Source organism: Ascaphus truei, chromosome 10 (genome assembly GCF_040206685.1).
Source record: "Ascaphus truei isolate aAscTru1 chromosome 10, aAscTru1.hap1, whole genome shotgun sequence".
Taxonomy (NCBI): domain Eukaryota; kingdom Metazoa; phylum Chordata; class Amphibia; order Anura; family Ascaphidae; genus Ascaphus; species Ascaphus truei.
In genome coordinates, this window is record NC_134492.1 from 54,605,578 (window position 1) to 54,631,912 (window position 26,335).

Here is a 26,335-nt window from a genome sequence, read left to right on the forward strand (position 1 = left end):
GAGTGCACCTACCCCCCTGCCCTTGTTTCCCCCTTACCAGGGATGAGCTCAGGGGCATCTCTCCAGATGCAACCACCTTAGCTCTTGGCTGGCATGTATCTCTGGGGTGGCACAAAGTGGCCACTGCCCATGATACCCCCCAGCCCATAGCTATGCTGGAACAGGGGGTTGCTGATCTGAGAAACCCCCTGAAGCTCTGCCAGGGTAATGGGGGACTCTAGCTGCAATACCTGCTGCTGTACCTCCCTGGCTACCACTAGCCCTTCTTCTCCTACTGAGTTCTGATGCTGGCTACCTACCTGCAGCCTCCCCTCACTCCGCTTCTCCCTTGCTAATCCTAACCTGGGTCCTAGGGACACCTGAGTGAGGCCATCTCCCTGACACTATCTCCCCCTTACCAGGGATGAGCTCAGGGGCACTTCTCCAGATGCAACCGCCTTAGCTCTTGGCTGGCAGGTATCCCTGGGTTGGCACAAGCCTGCCACTGCCCCGGATACCCCCAGCCCATAGCCAGGCTGCAACAGGGGGTTGCTGATCTGAGACACCCCCTGAGGCTCTGCCAGGGTAACGGGAAATTCTAGCTGCAATACCTGCTGCTTTCCCTCCCCGGCTACCACTAGCCCTCCTTCTCTCACTGAGATCTGATGCTTGCTACCTACCTGCAGCCTCCCCTCACTCCGCTTCTCCCTAGCTAATCCTAGCCTGGACCCTAGGGACACCTGAGTGAGGCCATCTACCTGACACTGTCTCCCCATTACCGGGGATGAGCTCAGGGTTGCTGGTGCAGATGCACCCACCTTAGCTCCTGGCTGGCAGGTAATCTGGGGGTGGTCTAACTGTGCCACAACCCCTGATACCCCCAGCCCATAGCAAGGCTGCAACAGTGGGGCTCTTAACTGAGAGTCCCCTTGCTGCTCCGCCAGGGTAATGGGGAGGTCTAGCTGCCCTACAAGCTGCCCTTCATTCCCCCTCCCCTGGTACCCCTATCTCCTGCCACCCCCCGGTCACCCCTAGAGTGAAACAACAGGGTACAGTCATAGGGAAAAATAAGTCAGGGTCAGTCTGCGACTTGGTCTGGCTTACCTCGCTGGTCCCCGCAGAGACCGCCACCTTCGTTGGTCCCAATTGCAGGGGGACTGGAGCGGCCGCCGCCGGCCCCATCTGGGCTGGGCAGCACCGGGCCGCTGCTGCAACAGCGCCCGGGCCGGGTACAGGTACAACGGTGCAGGACAAGGGTCCCAGGTCTTTGTGGAGGAACACAGCTCCATGCAAACTTGATAAAATAACCCCCTCCCGCAAACCCTGTCCCTCCCCCCAAATAAAATTGCCACCGGCAGGATGCCGGAGTGGCGGCTTCTTCTCCGCCGCCGCCGGTTCTCCGCCGGGATCAGGTGGATGGCCGCTGCTCTCCGCCGCTGTTGCTGATGCAGCCCGTCCAGGTTCTCCAGGAGACGTCCCAAGGAGGGTTGTCGCCCTGGCTGGGCGGGAGCCATCAGAGGATGCCGCTAACTGGGTCATCTTTTCCGCAGCTCGTCAGCGCTAGCCCTGATGGGCTTCTTCCCCCGACCACGCACGGTCAGGGCACTGGGCATTATTGTGGCCCATTTGTTGGCAGTGCCGCAGCGGCTGACGGTGCTTCTCCGCCACCGGTGGACTAACCCCAGCAAGGGGCAACGGAGTCCAGAGCGGAGTTGCTTGAGCGCCAGGCTCATTCCAGAGCTCCTCCACCACCGGTGGACTAACCCCAGCAAGGGGCAACGGAGTCCAGAGCGGAGTTGCTTGAGCGCCGGGCTCTGGGAGGGGATAAGCGGGTTGGTGTGGTACCGACGCCAGGAACGGGGTCAACTTCGCCGGGAACCATGTCTTCCCCAACGCACACACCAGTGCCAGCTCTTTCAGGGAAAATGGATGGACCGCCGCAATGGCCGTTACCTCTCCTGGAGCAAGACCACCCGCTCCCTCCACATGTCTCTGCCGTCCCGGAGCTGGGTCCATTCCCTGCTCTCCTGCCGGTTTGATGGTTACAGCAGCTGCAGCTGTGGATCTTTGCTCAGCCTGCCGGGTTTCATGCTCACCGATTGCTGTCTCTCTCTCAGCCTTGCTGGCTGCTGGTCCCCGCACCGACTTGATGCACTCCTCCGGTCTCAGTGCCCGGCTCCAGTCAGACGGATGGCCGGCACTTTGGTTCTGGAGGCAATGCTTCTCACAAGTAGGGGAACAGTGAGGAGGTGCCATATCTTGTTTTCTATGTTGTACACTGTGTGTTCAATTTCTTTAGTCCCAGGAACTCGCAATTTCCATCAAGTTCCCACTATATTACAGTATCCCGCAGAACACTAGTAATACAGGTCCAGTTCAATCCCGCCAGCTGCCACCAGTTAATTATAAGCCTGTGACGATAGCTTATGACAGGCTGTAATTTACACCAAAAATATATAAATATATATATATATATAACTGGGTTTGAACTGGGACGAGACTTAGATATGATAAAATATAATTTATTCCTTGATAAAGGTGAACACAACAGATTATACAAATAACAGCAAAATATAGACACTTACTTAAAGATTAGGACAGAAAGCCATCAGGATACAGACTGGGGCATTTCTTCCATTTTTCAGCTGACATCACAGCAATGCTGGCAGCTCATGAAGACTTTGCATGAAGACACAGGCATGAAAACTTTGCATACATGAAGACAAGACATGAAGACAATGTGTAAGGGGTTACTCTGACTTATATATCATTTTAACCCTTCTCTTCACTCACGGCGCCGAGCCGTCTAGCAAAAGTCCCTTTGAAGCTCATTGAAGCTGATTTCGGACTTCCAGTGTTTAGTGTGAAATATCATTATGCTTTGGTCCCTGGGCCAAGCATAACCAATTAGGCAATTTAGCCTTTGATCACCAGGCTTTAGTAAATTCCAGCAGGATGTTCTTCCTGCAGCATAGAACCAAAATTCCATATATACTGTAAATACCTTCATAACTTTATAACTTCAGTTCAGTGAAACTTACTGGCATGTGAGACATATTAATACATTCCGTCACGCCTGACGCTCCCAAAGAGACCAAACATTACAGTGTAATATTAAACTTAAGGGAGATATTAATATCTGGCTCTTAGTAGCTGTTAGATCTCAAGTGTTTAGACTCATCCGGTGGGGCTAAGTCCCACGAATACACATATGTAACTCTTAGCATGTTCAGCCAAGGACATCTCATAATATTCTTCTATTTAATAAGGTCACTCATTCTGTAGCCCCACTGGTGTAACCGCACCCCCTGGCCCCCATCAATAAATCCTTTGAAGCAGGGTGGACATTTGTCACCTGGTTTTAGATTACTCTTGCAGGATACCTGGTTTGTAAGTGTGAGTTATAACGCTCACCCCCCACTCTGGCTTCCTGCAAACAGGACGCCTTTGATCAGGGCTATGTAAATTCTAGCAAGATATCCTATTTAGCATCCATCTGGCCAATTCACACACCCCTTACTCTGGGTCTTTTGATATGCACTTCCAGAGAGGAAGCTTGCATAGGCAAGTGACCCAGCTCATATGAGTCACAGCATTTGGTTCTGGTATGCATAACATAGGGCAGGCAGAAACAATTAGCATCCTGCCTGTACATTTTAAAACTGTAACACAAAGGCACTTTATCAAAAATATATGTTTCCCTTATGACAAAATTATATCTTTAATAGGGGTGTTCTTGGGGGGTTACACTGAGGCTGCGCACCAACACCCAGGGTGCTGGCTCACTCCGTTCCTAAATTACCAGTCTTAATGGAACGGCTCCTGGTATCCACCACCAGCTTAAGTTCTTTCAAATCTAAGGCTGTCTCACACTTTAATCTGGTCTGTAACTGTTTCATACGCTCATAATATATATTTTCTTTAACTGTGCACGCAATGTCTTGTATATAATGTATACTTTGTTCATTTACGTAACTGTACTTGTAACCATGTATTATTTGTTTTACTCTGTGCCCAGGACATACTTGAAAACGAGAGGTAACTCTCAATGTATTACTTCCTGGTAAAATATTTTATAAATAAATAAATAAAATAATAAATTCAGTACTGCATATAATATTAACCCCTTAAGCCCCAGTGTGTGTGTTATGCAGACACTGATCCAGAAACCATACATGGTAACAGGGGAATATACATTTTCATGTTATAACAAGGGTTAAATCACATTTCTGGGCCTCTGCCCAGTTAACCCCTTGTCTCCCTGGTGAGGTTAGAGGGTGGCCAATTGGGGGGTAACCCCTTTAATCCCGGGCCAAATCCTCACGACCGCCACACCTCCCCTGCTCAAGGGGTGCCTGGTACCCCAGATGCCTCCCCCTGGCACTGGGATACCACTGGCGCCCTTGTAGCACTCAATAAGTCCTGAGGGGTTGGCCTGGCAAAATTGTCCTCTAGCATTGTCCAGGACAGTGTCCTGGCCACAGTGGATTGTAAAGTCTAGATCCTGCGGAGCAGGGCTCCACCATGGCCGCCGGGCCTTCTCCTTTGCCCCCCTCTGCCCCCCACCCAGTGCCTGGCGAACCAAGTACATAGTGAAGGGGCCCCTGTGCAGACCAGGCTGCACCCTGCCCAGAGACTGGCATGTCTCTGCACCAACAGGAGACCAGCTATCAAGCACAGACCGTCGCTTTCCTGTCAACCAAGTCTGGGACAGAGCTATGTCACTGTCCTGTAGGGACCCTACCTGCCCTGGCTCTGTGCCAACCTGTAGCTGCTCTGCTATACTCCTGACTCTCCTCCCTGGCTGCCTATCTACCCACAGCCCCTCCTTTGGGAACCCTGGGGAATCTGTCAGGGCGGTCACTCCTGGCCAGTCAGAACAAGGGACCTTCTGCCTACCTAGCCCATCCCTAGCTTCTGCCAGCTGCCTGACACCCCACTGACTTCCTATCTCCCCCTGCTCCATGGTGTCTCCCTGCCTAGCCTCCTAGGCCCAGCACCTCAGCCCCTGCTGATGACTCCTGCTGCTTACCTCCCTGCAGCCCACCTGCACTCCTCTCCTCCCTGGGCAATTCTAACCCAGACCCTGGAACTACCTGAGTGCACCTACCCCCCTGCCCTTGTTTCCCCCTTACCAGGGATGAGCTCAGGGGCATCTCTCCAGATGCAACCACCTTAGCTCTTGGCTGGCATGTATCTCTGGGGTGGCACAAAGTGGCCACTGCCCATGATACCCCCCAGCCCATAGCTATGCTGGAACAGGGGGTTGCTGATCTGAGAAACCCCCTGAAGCTCTGCCAGGGTAATGGGGGACTCTAGCTGCAATACCTGCTGCTGTACCTCCCTGGCTACCACTAGCCCTTCTTCTCCTACTGAGTTCTGATGCTGGCTACTTACCTGCAGCCTCCCCTCACTCCGCTTCTCCCTTGCTAATCCTAACCTGGGTCCTAGGGACACCTGAGTGAGGCCATCTCCCTGACACTATCTCCCCCTTACCAGGGATGAGCTCAGGGGCACTTCTCCAGATGCAACCGCCTTAGCTCTTGGCTGGCAGGTATCCCTGGGTTGGCACAAGCCTGCCACTGCCCCGGATACCCCCAGCCCATAGCCAGGCTGCAACAGGGGGTTGCTGATCTGAGACACCCCCTGAGGCTCTGCCAGGGTAACGGGAAATTCTAGCTGCAATACCTGCTGCTTTCCCTCCCCGGCTACCACTAGCCCTCCTTCTCTCACTGAGATCTGATGCTTGCTACCTACCTGCAGCCTCCCCTCACTCCGCTTCTCCCTAGCTAATCCTAGCCTGGACCCTAGGGACACCTGAGTGAGGCCATCTACCTGACACTGTCTCCCCATTACCGGGGATGAGCTCAGGGTTGCTGGTGCAGATGCACCCACCTTAGCTCCTGGCTGGCAGGTAATCTGGGGGTGGTCTAACTGTGCCACAACCCCTGATACCCCCAGCCCATAGCAAGGCTGCAACAGTGGGGCTCTTAACTGAGAGTCCCCTTGCTGCTCCGCCAGGGTAATGGGGAGGTCTAGCTGCCCTACAAGCTGCCCTTCCTTCCCCTCCCTGGTACCCCTATCTCCTGCCACCCCCCAGTCACCCCTAGAGTGAAACAACAGGGTACAGTCATAGGGAAAAATAAGTCAGGGTCAGTCTGCGACTTGGTCTGGCTTACCTCGCTGGTCCCCGCAGAGACCGCCGCCTTCGTTGATCCCAATTGTAGGGGGACTGGAGCGGCAGCCGCCGGCCCCATCTGGGCTGGGCAGCACCGGGCGTCTGCTGCAACAGCGCCCGGGCCGAGTAAAGGTACAACGGTGCAGGACAAGGGTCCCAGGTCTTTGTGGAGGAACATAGCTCCATGCAAACTTGGTAAAATAACCGCCTCGCAAACCCTGTCCCTCCCCCCAAATAAAATTGCCACCGGCAGGATGCCGGAGTGGCGGCTTCTTCTCCGCCGCCGCCGCCGGTTCTCCGTCGGGATCAGGTGGATGGCCGCTGCTCTCCGCCGCTGTTGCTGATGCAGCCCGTCCAGGTTCTGCAGGAGACATCCCGAGAAGGGTTGTCGCCCGGGCTGGGCGGGAGCCATCAGAGGATGCCACTAACTGGGTCATCTTTTCCGCAGCTCGTGAGCGCTGGCCCTGAGGGGCTTCTTCCCCCGACCGCGCACGGTCAGGGCACTGGGCATTATTGTGGCCCATTTGTTGGCAGTGCCGCAGCGGCTGCCGATGCTTCTCCGCCACCGGTGGACTAACCCCAGCAAGGGGCAACGGAGTCCAGAGCGGAGTTGCTTGAGCGCCAGGCTCATTACAGAGCTCCTCCACCACCGGTGGACTAACCCCAGCAAGGGGCAACGGAGTCCAGAGCGGAGTTGCTTGAGCGCCGGGCTCTTGGAGGGGATAAGCAGGTTGGTGTGGTACCGACGCCAGGAACTGGGTCCAATTCGCCGGGAACCATGTCTTGCCCAACGCACACACCAGTGCCAGCTCTTTCAGGGGAAATGGACGGACCACCGCAACGGCCGTTACCTCTCCTGCAGTTCAATCCATCCAGCTGCCACCAGTTAATTACAAGCCTGTGACGATAGCTTATGACAGGCTGTAATTTACACCAAAAATATATAAATATATATATAACTGGGTTTGAACTGGGACGAGACTTAGATATGATAAAATATAATTTATTCCTTGATAAAGGTGAACACAACAGATTATACAAATAACAGCAAAATATAGACACTTACTTAAAGATTAGGACAGAAAGCCATCAGGATACAGACTGGGGCATTTCTTCCATTTTTCAGCTGACATCACAGCAATGCTGGCAGCTCATGAAGACTTTGCATGAAGACACAGGCATGAAAACTTTGCATACATGAAGACAATACATGAAGACATGAAGACAATGAGTAAGGGGGAACTCTGACTTATATATCATTTTAACCCTTCTCTTCACTCACGGCGCCGAGCCGTCTAGCAAAAGTCCCTTTGAAGCTCATTGAAGCTGATTTTGGACTTCCAGTGTTTAGTGTGAAATATCACACTTAAACTGGTCAGTTCCTTTGGTCCCTGGGCCAAGCATAACCAATTAGGCAATTTAGCCTTTGATCACCAGGCTTTTGTAAATTCCAGCAGGATGTTCTTCCTGCAGCATAGAACCAAAATTCCATATATACTGTAAATACCTTCATAACTTCATAACTTCAGTTCAGTGAAACTTACTGGCATGCGAGACATATTAATACATTCCGTCACGCCTGACGCTCCCAAAGAGACCAAACATTACAGTGTATTATTAAACTTAAGGGAGATATTAATATCTGGCTCTTAGTAGCTGTTAGATCTCAAGTGTTTAGACTCATCCGGTGGGGCTAAGTCCCACGAATACACATATGTAACTCTTAGCATGTTCAGCCAAGGACATCTCATAATATTCTTCTATTTAATAAGGTCACTCATTCTGTAGCCCCACTGGTGTAACCGCACCCCCTGGCCCCCATCAATAAATCCTTTGAAGCAGGGTGGACATTTGTCACCTGGTTTTAGATTACTCTTGCAGGATACCTGGTTTGTAAGTGTGAGTTATAACGCTCACCCCCCACTCTGGCTTCCTGCAAACAGGACGCCTTTGATCAGGGCTATGTAAATTCTAGCAAGATATCCTATTTAGCATCCATCTGGCCAATTCACACCCCCCTTACTCTGGGTCTTTTGATATGCACTTCCAGAGAGGAAGCTTGCATAGGCAAGTGACCCAGCTCATATGAGTCACAGCATTTGGTTCTGGTATGCATAACATAGGGCAGGCAGAAACAATTAGCATCCTGCCTGTACATTTTAAAACTGCAACAGAAAGTCACTTTATCAAAAATATATGTTTCCCTTATGACAAAATTATATCTTTAATAGGGGTGTTCTTGGGGGGTTACACTGAGGCTGCGCACCAACACCCAGGGTGCTGGCTCACTCCGTTCCTAAATTACCAGTCTTAATGGAACAGCTCCTGGTATTCAGTACTGCGTATAATATTAACCCCTTAAGCCCCAGTGTGTGTGTGTTATGCAGACGCTGATCCAGAAACCATACATGGTAACAGGGGAATATACATTTTCATGTTATAACAAGGGTTAAATCACATTTCTGGGCCTCAGCCCAGTTAACCCCTTGTCTCCCTGGTGAAGTTAGAGGGTGGCCAATTGGGGGGTAACCCCTTTAATTCCGGGCCAAATCCTCACGACCGCCACAAGGCCAGCTACCCCTACCAACACAAGCCCCTTTTAGTAACATACCATCTCTTTCTATCACTTTACCTTATATTTCCACTCCTTTAGATTGTAAGCTCCCTCTTCAAACCTACGTACATCCCAGGTATCTTAGGTGTATGCACAAGTATTTCTCCACGTGTTTTATAAAGGTGTATTTGTGGAGAAATATAAGTCGCTTTGGACTCTAGTAAAATAGGACTTTCTCTTCTATCTTATTAAAGCAAATAATTATTGAATTATTCCTCCAAACAAGTACTGTCCTGGATCTGTAATCAGCAGTTTTATAACCCCCCAGCATGCAACCTCTCTCTTCCCCCCCCCCTACCTCCCTTCCACCCCTGGCATGCCACCGGAGCCTCACACTCATACCCACGTATACTTTATGAGCAATCCCAGATTGGGGTACAATTATGGAATGAGAGCAGAACCCCAGCGCAAAAGACAGAGGGCCATATATACCAAGTACAGCTCAACCCCCTTATAACGCTCTGCTTGGGGTCCAAAGAATCACATCGCGTTATAAGCGGATAACTTTAGAAATAATGTACAATTGTATGCATTGTACAATAATGTATTTAAGATACCAATAATTGTGTTGTAAAGTTTTCATAAATACGAAAATTGTGAGCCACGCTTGCTTCAAGTTATAACCGGATTCGCGTTGTAACGGATCACATTATAATGGGGTCGAGCTGTATTTCTAAGCTGTAAGAGCCACACAAATGAGCTACAGTAAGCAGACAGAACACGGAAACATATGGTGTTGGTGGACTTTCCCCATAACTGCACATTCTTCTTGTGTCTATAAATCACTGACAAAGCTCAGTTTTTAGCACATCTAGTGAGACTCATACACGGTACAGTGCCTAAATATATATGTATAAATATCTAATAAGTAAATGGTCTTTTAGTTTGACATTTTTGGCCAAAATTGTTGTAAGCCCCTGAGCCAACGGCACGGCAGACCACACATCAGGGGTCCCTAACGCTAATATAAATTCTTAATAACCTGTTTAATAACAGGAAGAATGATTTATAGTAAATCTGTCAATATTAGCTGCAAAGTTCTGTCTGACTGAAGCTTTTATTAACCTGTACATTACCAGGAAAAGCACTCTGTATTAGAGATGTCACAGCCAAACTGCAAGCAGGCAAGTTCCCCTGAGTGGAAGATGCTATGGAGTGAGCCCATAACCATTTAAATGTGGGAGGGGGTGAGCTTAAATTAAGTAGGAGGTTGCCAACCTCCAATCAGCCATGACTAGCTGGACAAGAATTGTAAAACATACTGGACACCTAACAAGCTCCTATTAAACCCCCAAAATACCCACAACATATATATAAGCATATGAGTGTCAGAGGAGTGCTACTGAGCATGGCAATACTGTATGTATTAAAACCAGAGACATAACATAAAACACAGACAAAGCTCAGTTTTTAGCACATCTAGTGAGACTCATACACGGTACAGTGCCTAAATATATATGTATAAATATCTAATAAGTAAATGTCTTTTAGTTTGACATTTTTGGCCAAAATTGTTGTAAGCCCCTGAGCCAACGGCACGGCAGACCACATATCAGGGGTCCCTAACGCTAATATAAATTCTTAATAACCTGTTTAATAACAGGAAGAATAATTTATAGTAAATCTGTCAATATTAGCTGCAAAGTTCTGTCTGACTGAAGCTTTTATTAACCTGTACATTACCAGGAAAAGCACTCTGTATTAGAGATGTCACAGCCAAACTGCAAGCAGGCAAGTTCCCCTGAGTGGAAGATGCTATGGAGTGAGCCCATAACCATTTAAATGTGGGAGGGGGTGAGCTTAAATTAAGTATGAGGTGCCAACCTCCAATCAGCCATGACTAGCTGGACAAGAATTGTAAAACATACTGGACACCTAACAAGCTCCTATTAAACCCCCAAAATACCCACAACATATATATATATAAGCATATGAGTGTCAGAGGAGTGCTACTGAGCATGGCAATATGTATTAAAACCAGAGACATAACATAAAACACAGACAAAGCTCAGTTTTTAGCACATCTAGTGAGACTCATACACGGTACAGTGCCTAAATATATATGTATAAATATCTAATAAGTAAATGGTCTTTTAGTTTGACATTTTTGGCCAAAATTGTTGTAAGCCCCTGAGCCAACGGCACGGCAGACCACATATCAGGGGTCCCTAACGCTAATATAAATTCTTAATAACCTGTTTAATAACAGGAAGAATGATTTATAGTAAATCTGTCAATATTAGCTGCAAAGTTCTGTCTGACTGAAGCTTTTATTAACCTGTACATTACCAGGAAAAGCACTCTGTATTAGAGATGTCACAGCCAAACTGCAAGCAGGCAAGTTCCCCTGAGTGGAAGATGCTATGGAGTGAGCCATAACCATTTAAATGTGGGAGGGGGTGAGCTTAAATTAAGTAGGAGGTTGCCAACCTCCAATCAGCCATGAATAGCTGGACAAGAATTGTAAAACATACTGGACACCTAACAAGCTCCTATTAAACCCCCAAAATACCCACAACATATATATAAGCATATGAGTGTCAGAGGAGTGCTACTGAGCATGGCAATATGTATTAAAACCAGAGACATAACATAAAACACAGACAAAGCTCAGTTTTTAGCACATCTAGTGAGACTCATACATGGTACAGTGCCAAAATATATATGTATAAATATCTAATAAGTAAATGGTCTTTTAGTTTGACATTTTTGGCCAACAGGTTATTAAGAATTTATATTAGCGTTAGGGACCCCTGATATGTGGTCTGCCGTGCCGTTGGCTCAGGGGCTTACAACAATTTTGGCCAAAAATGTCAAACTAAAAGACCATTTACTTATTAGATATTTATACATATATATTTAGGCACTGTACCGTGTATGAGTCTCACTAGATGTTCTAAAAACTGAGCTTTGTCTGTGTTTTATGTTATGTCTCTGGTTTTAATACATATTGCCATGCTCAGTAGCACTCCTCTGACACTCATATGCTCATATATATGTTGTGGGTATTTTGGGGGTTTAATAGGAGCTTGTTAGGTGTCCAGTATGTTCTATAAATCACTACATGATTATGTCTTTTATCTTTCGAAAAGTAGACTGAACCATAGTCTAGCTCTTTCCATGAGCGAGTGAAGCTATATGTAAATCCCCGGGAATTGCTATGAAGGATGGGGAAGGTGTGGGTGCTGGATCATACATTACAGAATATAAGTGTTATTTATCATTAATGGCTTTAATTGAACATGTATTTGTCAGTTCTATAAATGGAAATTACAAGACAGATGGAAGAGCTTTATTGTACTTGATTTTAATTTTGAGTGTTTATTAACGTGTGCGCTTATATATTCTAGAAACTTGTCGCCTTAATCAAGAGAAAGTTGATGACAACTTTTTGGAACTGGACCCGATACATGACAGCGAAGGGTATTATGGAAATGGGGAAACAGTTCTATTTATATGTAAACAAGGATTTTACGGTCACTCTGCTCTGAAAGGAAATTGTACTGAAGGAGAACTGAGCTATCCAGAATGCAAGAGGAGAAGTGAGTAGAAATTGCTTTTAGAGGTGTAGATATACTGTATATAAAGGTACTTCTTATGTTGGGTTACAGTAAGAGGTTCATAGCACAATGTGGGCAGAACTGCAGCAGTCTTTTAAACATTTTAATTAGTCATGTTTAATGATTTAATAGTCATACCAAACTATAAATCACAGGAGAGTTTCTCTGGCAATGTGTTGTAGAGGATAAATATTTTTATAGGGTATGGTTTGTCACACCAAGCTTATGGTGTAGAGGTAAGAGGTAAGGCATTGGTATGAGAAGGTCCTGAGTTCTAACTCTGCATGTGTTTATACAAAATGCACTTATGTTCAATTTGTATGTGTCCGGTAGTCAATAAAGCATTAAACATTGAATGTTTAAAAAAAATAACTCAGCACACGACGGGAGAGGAGAGCAGAGAGATGAGCACATGTACACAGCCCTATGAAGTGAGGAGAGAGTGCCGGTAAGTGCGGCTTTCAAATCGGGAGCCATGCTCAGACCGCGTTATTTGCGGATTTGCGTTGTAGCGGATCGCGCTATAACGGGGTTGGGCTGTATTGATTGTACAGCACCACATGCCAATAAATAATCACTTGTGTTATAATTAAGAACGCTCTCAATATGAGGGTGTAAGAGCTGCATGAAAGATCTTGCAAGCAGAGGTGGTAGGTTATAATATTGAAAATAAGGGGGGAATAGACTCTTCAGAATACTCTGTGCTTAAAACAAAATAAAAATGATAATTTGGGCTGAAATTGAGATGTGCATCTATTTTTCAAATGCATGAAGTAGGTTTCCCAGCACAGAAAGGCCGGGGAATGGGAGGAGTAGAAGCAGCTGGAAAATATGGGTAATTTAATCCCAAAAATTGTGCCTAATAGAGGCGCAGAAAGACCCAGAGGATCAGAAGTCGCAAATACACAACTACTGAGGAAAAACTGGCATTTTATAATGTCTTAGATCAGATATTTGTTTATTGACTTCCATAGCAAATATATTGTTCATATGGTATTAAATAGTCATAAATCAGTAACATCTTATTCTTACCGTTCCCCCTCATTAATCAGAATGAACATTGTTGTAAACATTAGTATACATTAATTCCCCTTTACTCCTGAAAATGAATAAGCCTCGAAGTTTAGTGATGTTGAGAATCTGCAGATATTCTCAGGCCTGGAAGTGCCTTATCAACCAAGAAAATGAGAAGTGGAAGTGGCGTTGGCACACAGACGCCTGTCACACCGGTCACACTGATTATGTGATGCCATCCAAATCAGCCTCCTCACCCTCAGCCATCAGTGGCTTCTACCTCATTATTACCAGAGTACTAGAGGGGTTTAGTAGATGGTTTGGGGGGGGTAATTAGCTTTAGTTTTGAAAAAAGCTTTTGGCTCCAGGGTTTGTAGTACGGTAATTTTGGAGCATAATTGAGGCAAAGAGCGTTACTTTTCGCTTGTATCTGTGTGTGTCACCATATCACAGACTTTACAGCAACTTTTGTACCATGTCCAAAGGATTGTCGTTTCGGTTCTTACAACGTGACAAAGTTCTGTGTTAGGACCGAAACATTGATCCTTTGAATAAAGCTACACCCCATTTTTTTTAAAGCCACCAGCAGTTCCTGTATTTCTTTTGTATATTGCTTCTAACGAATTGCACCAGATGTAAGAAACAGGTTCTTACATTTGATATAATATTGCACCAGAAAATGGAGCTATTGAACAAAGCACAAACACTATGCTAATGTCTCTCCTCTTTGCTCCAGGAGTTGTAATCGGAGAGAACTCATGCATCAAATTTGGTGGGACCGTCCAAAGATATCTTCCCAGACAAGAAATGAAAGTGGTTCATCCACGGAGACCCCCTTTTACAATACTGTGTGATTAAAATACATACTGCTTCATTACCTTAGCGGCTAGCTGCTAAGGCAATGAAGGGGTTAATCCCAAGTACCTGGGTTCTTGGGGGTACATGGGTGTGTGAAGGGGGTAGTTGCCCCAGGGTGAGGAACTGCTGTGGTAATGACGGGGTTAACCCATCCCGCTACCCATCCGAGAGGCCTAATCACCCACCCTGGGGAAACTAACCCCTTCACACACCCCTTCTACCCCCAAGAAACATTAAAATACAACAACCCTACTCTACCCCCCACAGCACCCCCCCCCCAACACATACAGTACAATAATGGGCAAAATTACTGTTTAGTAAAACAACTATAGATGACCGACTGCTCAGCCTAATTAAAGTCAAAAAGTAATAAATGGTACATGTGCATCGGTGCATAGGGACAAGTTGAACCTATAATTCATAAAGTGGCAAGCATAAAGCCTATACTAGATCCCTCTCAAAACTGCACTCTAGATGTAGTACTATATTCCGACTTAATAAGTCATAGAATCTCAATATTATTGTTATGGCAATATTATGCAAGTAAGTAGTTGCTTAATTAGCAATATTCTGGGAAATACCAACAAAATTGATTGAGTACTGAGATTATCAATTACATTATATGAAAAACTAACCCCTTAATCACCTTGTCGGTTAGTAACTGCTATAGTAATTAAGGGATTAACCTCCATCCCCCGCTACCCACCCGGGAGGCCCAACCAACCTCCCCAGGGCAACTACTCCCTCTACCCATTGATTAGGCAGAGTGGTAAACCATGCCCATAATATGGCCATGGTTTTCCACTATGGCAATGAATAGGCAAGCTAAAAAAAAAACAGCCATAAAATAAAACACATGACATTTAAAATAAGCACTTTATAAACAAGCATTTAACAATAAAGCCATTGATTGTGACTGTGGTAAATCATGCCCACAATATTGGCATGGATTGCCACACTGACAATGAATAAGCAAGCTAAAGAAAAACATTACACAAAATACAATACATACCAATAAATAAATAAAAACATTTGGCAACATATGCATTGCTTGTCACTGTGATTATCTATACCCAAAGGTATATGCCCTAAAGGGACATAGATAAGCACATTGGTAGTCAACGGGCAATCTATAAAAAAACACATAAATAACATACAATCAATGTGTTTCTTACCTTTGTTGTCTTCACTCTCTGAATCCTACTCCAGCTGCAAGCTCTTGACCCTCAACGCAATGCTCCTCAGCAGCCGTGAGTGGTTAGGCTTTCCGGGTGGGTGGTTTATTTTTATTACATATATTGGAAGCAGGGGATCTCCGGACCTGATATTAATGCGTGTGAGCTCTGGAAACACACGGCTTCAATCTGATGCAGTAAAAATATATTTTTTCTTCTGTCCTACCGCTATTCCCATCCAGCCACCCTTCGGGTGGTGAGATAAGATCTGCGAGTTGCTCTCTAGCTTCTGCCTCGATGATCTCATTGGAACTACTAGAAGAGCGTGATTTAAAAAAAATGCGAGTTGGAGCTCTTTTTTAGCTTGAGTTCTACAGTATCGCTCGGGAAGGAACACTTCCTGAACGAATTTGGCATGCAATCTAAGCTTTCTGAATTGCTACCATGCCAAATGCGAGAAGTGCTCAAAAACTTATCAAAGTTTATAGAATAGGCCCCTTAATGTCCATCTTTCATAGCCTGGTGCAATGGTGATATAGACACTTAATGTCCATCTTTCAGTTTAGAAAAGAAAAATGAGAATTGTCCTTAGATTATAAAGACACTACCGGTGCAGGATTCTCTGTGGTTATATAAAAATAGGATTAAAATGTGTGACTATGCCCTGTGTGATCTCTGAATCGGCTAGCAGTGATTGGTGAGTTTTGTTAGCACTGCATCCTCCTTTTCACCCAATGCTTTTATAAGAACATGTCTGACTTGTATTTGAAATACATTTTGTCTTTATTATTATTATTATACATTGGGTCACAGGCTCCCCCATTCTCCCCTTCTGGAATGAATGAATACTGTATATGGGGGGAAAAACACACTCTATGCTCCAAATTACCTTAGCATTAACCTCTATGTGATCTTGTTTTCTTCTCTTCCCTGGGGTGGGGGTGGGGGGGAGATTAAAAAGATGTATGTCAAGGTATTTTTCCTTGTAAAATATGTTGGGAAAACAATATATGTATTAAGAAATAAAAGGCGTTCTATCACAGAGGTCTGCCCGTTGCCTCTGTGGGGGAAAATGTCAGCCATTTTAAAAGTGTAAGAAATGAATGTAGGAAGCATGAAAAGACTTGGTCTTGGCAACAGAAATGTGTTTCAGAGATTGCATTACTGACGTGAGATGTTTGTACTAGTAGATTGCAAACTCAGCGACATTTCAGAAAAAAAGCGAGTTCGCCCCCAATACATTGCCAGTCATGTGACATATATTTTTTTTTAACAAAATTCAAGAAAACTTGAGAAAAAATAGAAACATTTCACAACTTTCGCAATTAAAAAAAAGATTTTGAAATAAAGATGGAAATGTTGCGCTCTTTTTTCCTTTTTTCCTTTAAACCCCCACCCCGCCCACAGAAAATCACCAAATCCTCCATCGTTAGGCTACATGTGTAAATAATATAACATCACTAATTACTGTATTTTCTTTCCATCTTCCTAGCGGGGACTTAATTCTGAAGAAACAAGAAAATAAATTGTCTGAAATTGGAAGATTCCTGGCACCTTCTTTAATGCCGCATTATTATATTAACATCCTACATACATAATAAAGAAATTGTTTATTTGTGATCATATCAGATCTGAGTGGAAGTTTCTCACAAGATCACAAAGTATTCTGTATTTTTATTTGCTTTTTTTTAAATCGAAATTGGAAAAGATTTTCTCTAAATGATCATTCTCTTCTGTAATGTGATTGTCATAACATCAAACTATGCATGTAATGTCAATTATACACAATGTTTCCTTCAGCATAAAGAGAAATAAATATACTTTAAGGAAGAAAACCTCTTCAATGTTTGTTTTGTATGTAATGTCTTTGCACACTATTCACATCACATGTAAATAATAAGAAACTAAAATAATTGTACAAATAAAGTAAGCCATTTAGGAGCCGGCAGAATTATGTAATGCCGGGGTCCTCAACTCCAGTCCTCAAGAACCCCAACGGGATATCCCTGCTTCAGCACAGGTGGTGCAGTCTTTCACGACCAATAAGCCCAACTTTTCAGAACATATTTTTTGTGATGTGGACACTTTTAGGAATTGAATAGGGCAATCACTCCTGGGACCAACATGTATGGATGACAGTGATACGTTTAAGGGGTTACATCTGGATAAATACTGCCTAATTGTAACCAACATCTGACAACTTTACACTGAGTATTTTACATTATTTTTTACAATTCAGTTTGGAAACATTATGAGCTGAGACTTGGGTGTGAGTTTCCACAGGAAAAGCCCCCTCTCTCCCTCACCTTCTCTTTATTGGCTTTCTGTTAATCAGTGTGGGCTACGGGAATAGAAAACACTTAATTGACAATCACTTTTAAATTCAGAGGCCCCAAAGAAATGCAATTGACAATTTTTAATGAAACAAAATAAGGTAAATATTTGCTTTTAGAACAGTTAGGTTAGTAAAAGGAAACCAATGACAATGTTAAACTATTAGTTAGAGGCTGTTTTTGTAGTTGGGGTGAGGGGGTTTGTTGGTCAGTTTGAAATGACCTTATAACCCAGCAGAAGCTGCCTGTCCGGGAACTGGGAGAAATGCACAGACTTTCCTCTTGGATAAGTTATCTGGAATGACTGGGACGGGGGGTCTTCAGGTTTTATCTCAGCAATCCTATAGCACGAGCCCCCAAGCTCAGCTTTCCATCATGTATTAGGCCGCTGCCCCAGTACCTTCTATGGCCGCGGACCCAGTACCTTCTACAGCGCATGCCTCAGCGTGCGCTGTGCGTTCAAGCTCCCCCCCCAGTCAGTCCGGTCCGGACCCTGTCGCGCACATTTCCCCAGCGGTGCGCGACAGGTTTTCAGTGAGACGGGAATTTGAGTTCAGAGTTTGCGACGGAGGTGTGGCCACGCCCCGCCGGCGGTTCAGCCAATGAGGATGAACCAACTGCATGAGGTCATGGCCACGCCCCTTCAAACCCACTACCATGGCCCCTCCTGTCGCAAACGCTCCCTCTCTCCCAGGACCGCCGGGCGCACGTGCTGCAGTGCTGACTGGGACCGCAGCCTAAGGTGTTCAATACGAAGTCGGTTGCTTGAAGATAGATATTTAAATGGAATGCTCTTTTTAACCTGTTTATCTCAGCGTTTATGGTTTAAGATATAGTACATTATGTATTTAGGAAAAGAAATGACAGACAGGCGCACTAAGGGACAATGAATCTTTAATGATAAAAATATATCACGATTTACGGGAATACCAAAAAGCAAACAAACCAAAACAAAAATGACAAATAAAGAATTAAAACGGGGGTTAAAAACCGGCTTTCACCGACATACGGCGGAGGGATGAGGCAGGACAATACCGCATCCACACTAGTACAAAGAAAGGATCCGGAACCGATGTATGTACATACCCAGCCAGGCAAGGAGAAGCAAAGAGCCCTGCATAACCTCCGCCTGCAAACTCAACGGGAACAGTCTCACGTAACCTCTACGCGTTTCGCACGTAGTGCTTCGTCAGGAGGTCACGTGATGACGCTGTCCCTGGGGTTAAATAACGAACCGCAGCCAATGAATACCTAGTGCATAGCAATTGAAAACACTCAGCTACAATCATGCATTCAGATCTCCCAATTGCTACACGAATAGCCAAAGCCACAATCTCTAATTGAAATTAGACCCCATTAGGGTACTGTGTCCTGTGTGTTTACATAATACAAAAATCACAATTTAACATCTCTAAACCTTTTAAGTTTAAAAATCCATAACATGTAACACTCTAAAAACTCATATTAAAAGCCATCCTTTACATAAAGCAATAATAAAAACTCATTTGAATAAAAAGACAGTGAAATGACCCTTAATAAATTATCATAAAATATAATGTAATGACCAACTTGTATTCTATACTTTAAGGAAAGGAACCAATTCTATATAATCATTTAATCCCTGAGGGTGTCTGGATTGCATAGTATATATCCAGTATTGTTCCCTTCTACTTAAACGTAGTTCCCTGTTACCTAAATGCTTGTCTGCAGTAATAACTTCAATACCCATAAAGGATATTCCACTAGGGTCACACTGATGACAATTTTTAAAAGGTGGGTTAAAGGCATATTTGTATCAATTAAGTTTTGCACATTTTTAATATTTCTCATGTGTTCCATAACTCAAATTTTCATACTTGTTTTGGTTTTACCAGTGTATTGAAACCCACATTTACATTGAAGCAAATAAACCACATAATTCACATGGGCCATTGACTATGCGCATGCTCATTTATACATTAGTACTACTTACCAGTTTAATATATTCAAGATGGCCACCATTCTCCCTGTGATAGGTTGCTTGTAGGGCACACTGGCAGGTGATGCTAATTTTCTGTGATTGGTGTTTTTCAGCAGCACTGGGGTTTTGGGCTATATATATGTACTCTGCACTGCATTCATTGCACCACCTTGAGAAAGGTCCCACTGGGGGACCGAAACGTCGGTTTATGTGTCTTTTTCAATACAAAAACTTGTGATCAAACTTACCAGAGTGCTGTCTCCTGATCTCGTGCTTCAAACGGTATTGTATAGTTTATTATTGCTTTATGGGACAATCACCCAATTTTTTCTACTTGCAAGTGGAGTGCCGGCTGCTTTTGTGGATTATATATATATATATATATATATATATATATATATATATATATATATATATATATATATAAAGCAGAAAATAGCCGTGTTAGTCCAGTTGCGATAGTGCAGAATAAATGAGTTCTTCAGTATTAGGTGATACCTTTTTTATTGGACTAACAATTTATGTCAGAGGACAAGCTTTCGAGAGTTATCCTCTCTTCTTCAGGTCAAACAATACTGATATACTCTACTCAAACCACCCTCAGCTGCCTCTCCTTCCTCCATCTCCACTCAGGACTTTGCTGACTATTTTAAGGAAAAGGTGGAATCCATATGTCAGAACATCCCCTCTGTTTCTTCCTCCCATCCTACACCTCTTCATAACTCTCCTCCTGCCTTCCTTGACTCTTTTTCCACTGACTCAGAGGAGGATGTGTCGCTGTTGATCGCCTCTTCTCCCTCTACCACTTGCCCTCTTGACCCCATTCCCTCCCATCTCCTAAAACCTCTTGCTCCTACTATAATCCCTATGCTCACACACATTTTTAACTCCTCCCTCTATTCTGGTACCTTTCCATCCTCCTTCAAACATGCAACAGTCATACCATTACTCAAAAACACCAAGCTTGACCCTACCTGTCTTTCTAACTATCGACCTGTCTCCCTACTGCCTTTTGCCTCTAAACTCCTTGAACGTCTTGTAAGACGTAAGGAGGCCCTTAAGGAACTCATGGAGAACCATGAACTGGTCATCAAACAGGCAGATAAAGGGGGGGGGGGGGGTAGTACTTATGGATCGGGTCAATTATGAATTGGAGGCACTTAGATTATTGGGAGATACCAACACCTACACCTTATTGTCCTCTAACCCTATTAATTCTTATACAGAAGAACTTAAGACACTGTTGGATAGGGGAAAGGAGACCGGCATACTTGATGAAAAAGAATACAATTTTTTGTATCAAAATAAAGCTAAGATGCCGGTCTTCTACTTCCTTCCCAAGATCCATAAGAGTGTAGTCAATCCCCCAGGAAGACCAATAGTCTCGGGGATTGACTCACTAACTGCCAACCTCTCGTTATATATAGACACCATTTTGCAACCACACGTGGTTAAACAAAGGGCTTATTTGAAAGATACTGTTGATATACTCAACTTATTGAGTGGGGTGAAATGGGAAGAACATTTTATATTGGCCACGTGTGATATAGCTTCTCTCTATACAGTCATCAAACACACACAGGGATGTGAAGCAGTCAGGCGTGTGTTACTAACAGATGATAGCCTACCAGAATCACAAATTGACTTTATGATTGACAGTATAAGATTCATATTGGAGCACAATTATTTTTGGTATGCACAGAATTTTTATTTGCAGAAATGTGGGACGGCGATGGGGACGAGATTCGCTCCAAGCTACGCCAATTTATTCGTGTCAGATTGGGAGAAAGACAACATCTGGGTGGAGGGTGAGCTTGGGGCGAATCTTGTCCTTTATCGCCGCTACATAGATGATATTATTTTTATTTGGAGGGGCGGTGAAGACACTTTAATTAAATTTATTGAAAGTATGAATGTTAACACATATAATTTACAATTCACGAGTGAATGGAGTCACACACAAATTATTTTTTTAGATTTGAACATATATATTGAAGAAGGAACAATAAAGACAAAGACATACTTCAAAGAAATAGACAAGAACAATTTTATTAGAAGAGACAGCTGCCATTTGCCCAGATGGATGGATAACGTACCATCAAGCCAGTTCACTAGAATAAGAAGAAACTGTACAGATATAGAACAATATCAGACACAATCTGTAAAAATCAAAGAGAGATTTCTGGAAAAACATTATAGTGAGGATAAAATTGAATCCGTGAGGAAAAAGGTAGAGGGAGTTCAGAGAGACGATTTGTTGGTGCCTAAAAAAAAGGACACAATTAGGAACAATAAATTTGATTTTGCATTTCTAACAGGATACAGTAGGGATGCTGGAAAAGTGAGAAGTATAATTTCCAAACATTGGGATATTCTCAAAAACGATCCCATTCTCGGACCTAGTATTCCTGAAAGACCAAATGTAATTTTCACCAAAGCATGCAATCTCAAGAACAAATTAGCCCCTAGTGCACTCAGGGAGGCTAAATCTAAGGATAATAGGTGGCTAAATAAAAAAGGTTTTTTTGGCTGCACCAACTGTAAGGCATGTCGGTTTAAATCACATGAACAAACAAAGTTCAATTCTAGTGTCACGGGTGAAATTGTTGATATCAATACCTCTATGACTTGCAGGACGGATCATGTAATTTACATGATAGAATGTTCCTGCAAGTTACAATACATAGGCAAAACAATAAGACCTATAAGAACAAGAATCATTGAACACCTTAGTGGAATTAAGAGGAAATTAACTAACCACAGCATTCCTAACCACTTCACAGAATTCCATGGTGGTGAACCGACATGCCTAAAATATAAAGCCATCGAACATGTCCTACCCCATTGGAGGGGAGGAGAGAGGGGTTTGGAACTATTGAAACGTGAAACCTTTTGGATCCATCGACTTAAAACACTAGCCCCTAGAGGTCTAAATGCTGAGATTGATCTCACACCTTTTTTGAAATAATCTTTTTTGAAATAATCTCCTTTGGATACTGTACAGTAATATTGTTTAGCCTTGCCTCTGTTTTCCCTTGTTCTTTCACCTGCTTCTCGTTTCAGATCAGCATCCTATAATGGCAGCAAGTCTCTATAGTGCTAGTATAATACCATGTCCTATGATGTTGCTATGTCTATTTTTCTATACGTTTATCTTGCAATTTATGTTCTCATATTCACTGTGAATGAAATGTCATTCGTATACCATACATTTTTTACTGGTAGGCTCTGATTCTTTCATCTAAATCGTGTCCCATCCTTATTGAATATTGAATATATATAAACCTTGACCACTGCTCCCTTTAAGTGTTAAGAGAATATATAACGACATATCTAGGTCCATCAAGTACCTTATATGTGCACGTGATTAACGTTAGTACTGCATTATAACATCCCTTCTATTTGCCTGTTCTTATATATGTACCTCATCAGTCTCTTTTTCGGACATTGCTCCCATTTAATACCGTAATAGAGATCCTTGCCCTCCCTTGTTTCAGGACCAGATTTAACATAATGACCAGCCAACACTACCACCCCAATATTTTCTATCACCATTAAATATATGCATCATATAGTGAGTCTCTTTTAGGAAGATTCCTCCCCTTCCCATCTCTTATTGAAGTGGTTGAGATCGCAGTAAACATATCAATTTGATATTCACCTTCATTAGCAAGTGAAATACAGAATGACATTTCATAATACCCATTAAGGGTAAAGTTGTGATATATTTGTAATATCTGTCGTAATATATGAACATACTGTGTCTATAATAATGTCATCCCACGTTATTAAGTCTTTAATGACAACAAGTATTATAAACTTCCAATCATGTAAACTTCAACTCCAGGTGCAATCATAATTGATTTATTGAATGTTTTAGCTTAATTAGCATTGCCAAAGGGTATTTAAATAGCCACTAGCATGCTATCCATTATACTCCTGACGAAGCCGAATACAGTTCCTGGTAGCTGGGCGAAACGCGTAGAGTAAACCAGCAGACCTATTTTGGTCTTGGAGGCGACCCGTAGCTGAACCAACCCTGCAGCCGTGACGTCAGAGGATCAGACGGGCGCACAGAGGGAGGCTCCGATCGTGGATACAGTGCCGTGGCATCCAGCCTAATGACCCAGGGAGGCGGTGAGCTGCTCGGGACATCTCCTACTCACAATTTGTGACCAATGCTTTTATTATATTAGCACATTGTAAGTGCGCATTTTTTACCCATTCATTCTTTATAAAGTTTACAATATTGATCGCACTATGTAGTTTTCTCTCTCTTTATACATGCGGTATATGCTGACGGAGTATCGATAGGGGGTCCGGTGCCTTTATACCTTCAAGGGTGGCAACCCTATTTGCCAACTGCTTATATATACCCTTTAGTCCTGTGAGTAGAATAACTATATGAGCCAAGACACTGCCACATTTATCCACTGATTGTAATACGTCTGCACTTAAATTTGTGTATCTTGTTTTGTTTTCTCAACCCAATATATGCTCCCCCTGGATGTTCTGAGATACTTTAGCAAAACCATGCCAGACAAGCACCCAATGTCCAGTGTGCAGCAATAATTACTGCACATACACTGCTTTCCTGATAAAATAAATCAATTTTCTTTTTTATAAATCATACCAGCTGTACTGTACAATAGATTTGTTCAGAAAAAGGTTGGACCTCGTTTTATAAAGGAAAGGTATATACTGTAGGGATATACCAGATAAGTTAAAATGAAAAGTATGTTGATCCAGGGAGAAATCTGCTTGCTATTATTTGGAGCCAGAAAGGAATTTATTCTCCCCTATGAAATATCGTTGGATAATGTGTCACTGGGGTTTTGTGTTTGTCTTCCTCTGGATCAATATAATGTAAGTACAAATATAAGATAACGTATCTGTCGTCTTCATTTTGCATAAGTTGAACTTGATGGACGTGTCTTTTTTCAACCTCACCTACGATGTAACGATGTAACGATGTAACCTCAACTTCTGATGAGTAAAAACATTTCCTAGAAACATTTAGAAAATCCTTTGAAACATTGTCAATCCCGATGATTTAACCCATTATCACTGCCAGAAGTTTCCTTGGTCCATAGTGGGACTGCAACTTTAATAGAACACTTTGTTTCTGCACCGGCTATAATGTGAGAATGTCAAACTAAGAACTCGCATGTCACTTTCTGTTAATATTGTGTTTAATATTGTAAATGTCACCTTCTCTCAGCAACAGTCACATTTTGTACATTACAAAATAAATATAACTGATATTTTTATTGAAATCAGCTAAATGCAAATATTCATCGGCTTTAAAAGTTGATCCTGGAAATGTTTGCAATCTGTGTCTTCTGAAGATGAGAGCGGGTTAAACTTCCCATATCTCTGTGTTATCTCTCCCTTTCCCCACTCCCTTTCCGAATTAGTAGCTGGCAGCCAGAGTATGTGCATAAACATAATTATTTTGTTTGTTAAGGAACAATGATAAGATAATCTGCCAGCCCACACCTTTCCGTGTCTCTCCAGCAGAATCTGGCTCAGTCAATGACGTAGATTGCCCTATTATGGGCATATCCATATATGGACATATCCATGTTAGGGTAAGCACGTTACTGCCTGGAGCCGACCTGCTGGGGAGACCCGGAAATGGAGAGGCGGGGAGAGACGAAGGTTAGTTTTCTTTGGTTTAGTTCAGAAGATTAATGCTGCCGGGTCCCATTGAGGAGTGGGGACCCCACACCATAAGAGGCGGAAGAGAGGTAGGTAAGGGAAGAGTGTCACGATATCTTACAGGGTTATAATATACGCCAAATAACTGGGTTGAATTGAATACGACTGTGATATCATAAAGAGATTTTATTCCTTAAAAAGCAAGGTGGACACACAATATTGGACAAATAACAAACAAGATATTTACACTTACTTAGGGAAGGGACAATGAAGTAATCAGGATTCGGATTAGCAATTCATCAGGCATCGGGTATCAGTCAGGTAAAGTCACGAACAACATTGGGCATAGAGCTGACAATCGGTTATATAGGATTTGGGCTCTATTCCTAACATTGGGTCTCAGATATTGGTTCACAATTATTTGTACCCAATTACCTTTTGCCAGCTAACGTGGGAAGCACTTTGGTACCTGTCCCCAGGTAGCTGGCACATGCGCATAATCCATTAGTCAGGCTCCCATTTTCCTAACCCCACTCAAAAGAGTTTGTGTCTCTAAGTCTGCCAGATGGGAATCTGGGCCGGGGAAACCTGACTAAAGGTGTAAATTATGGCACTTCATGTGAAAGGTCATGTCCTGCTTTCTCTCCACCCTGTATACTGTATACAAACCGGGGGGGGTAAGCCTTTGATCAGTGGCCTTTGTGTAGACACACAGTTGCCCCCTGACCATTAACATACCGTATGGGTCAGCAGCTTTCGCAGGCTTTATACTAGGCACTAAATACAGTACATTTACAATAATGTATATATATCAAAATATTCTGTTCGGTTGGGCCGAGTCGGCTAAAACTTGCCAGACCCTCATGCCGGAGGGGACTCTACATGGTGGCCAAGTTTCAGCTCACTGGGACCCACCGAACCGGAGATACAATAATGGACTTTAAAATCGCATGTTGCACAAGTTGCATTTCTCCGCCATTGGAGTCAATGGCAGAAACACAAA

The 26,335-nt window shown here is 43.6% G+C and overlaps 1 protein-coding gene across 3 annotated transcripts in view; it reads left to right on the top strand.

Annotated features, from left to right (window-relative positions):
- LOC142503955 (complement factor H-like) overlaps positions 1 to 17,213 on the top strand; it is a 721,803-nt gene extending 704,590 nt beyond the window's left edge. For all 3 annotated transcript variants that reach the window (XM_075616958.1, XM_075616961.1, XM_075616947.1), the window contains 2 exons: positions 12,122 to 12,313; positions 16,871 to 17,213. In XM_075616958.1, coding sequence (XP_075473073.1) covers positions 12,122 to 12,313; positions 16,871 to 16,881 — 203 coding nt within the window. In that variant the 3' untranslated portion in view covers positions 16,882 to 17,213. The remainder of the gene's footprint in view (positions 1 to 12,121; positions 12,314 to 16,870) is intronic.
- The last annotated feature ends 9,122 nt before the right edge of the window (positions 17,214 to 26,335 follow it).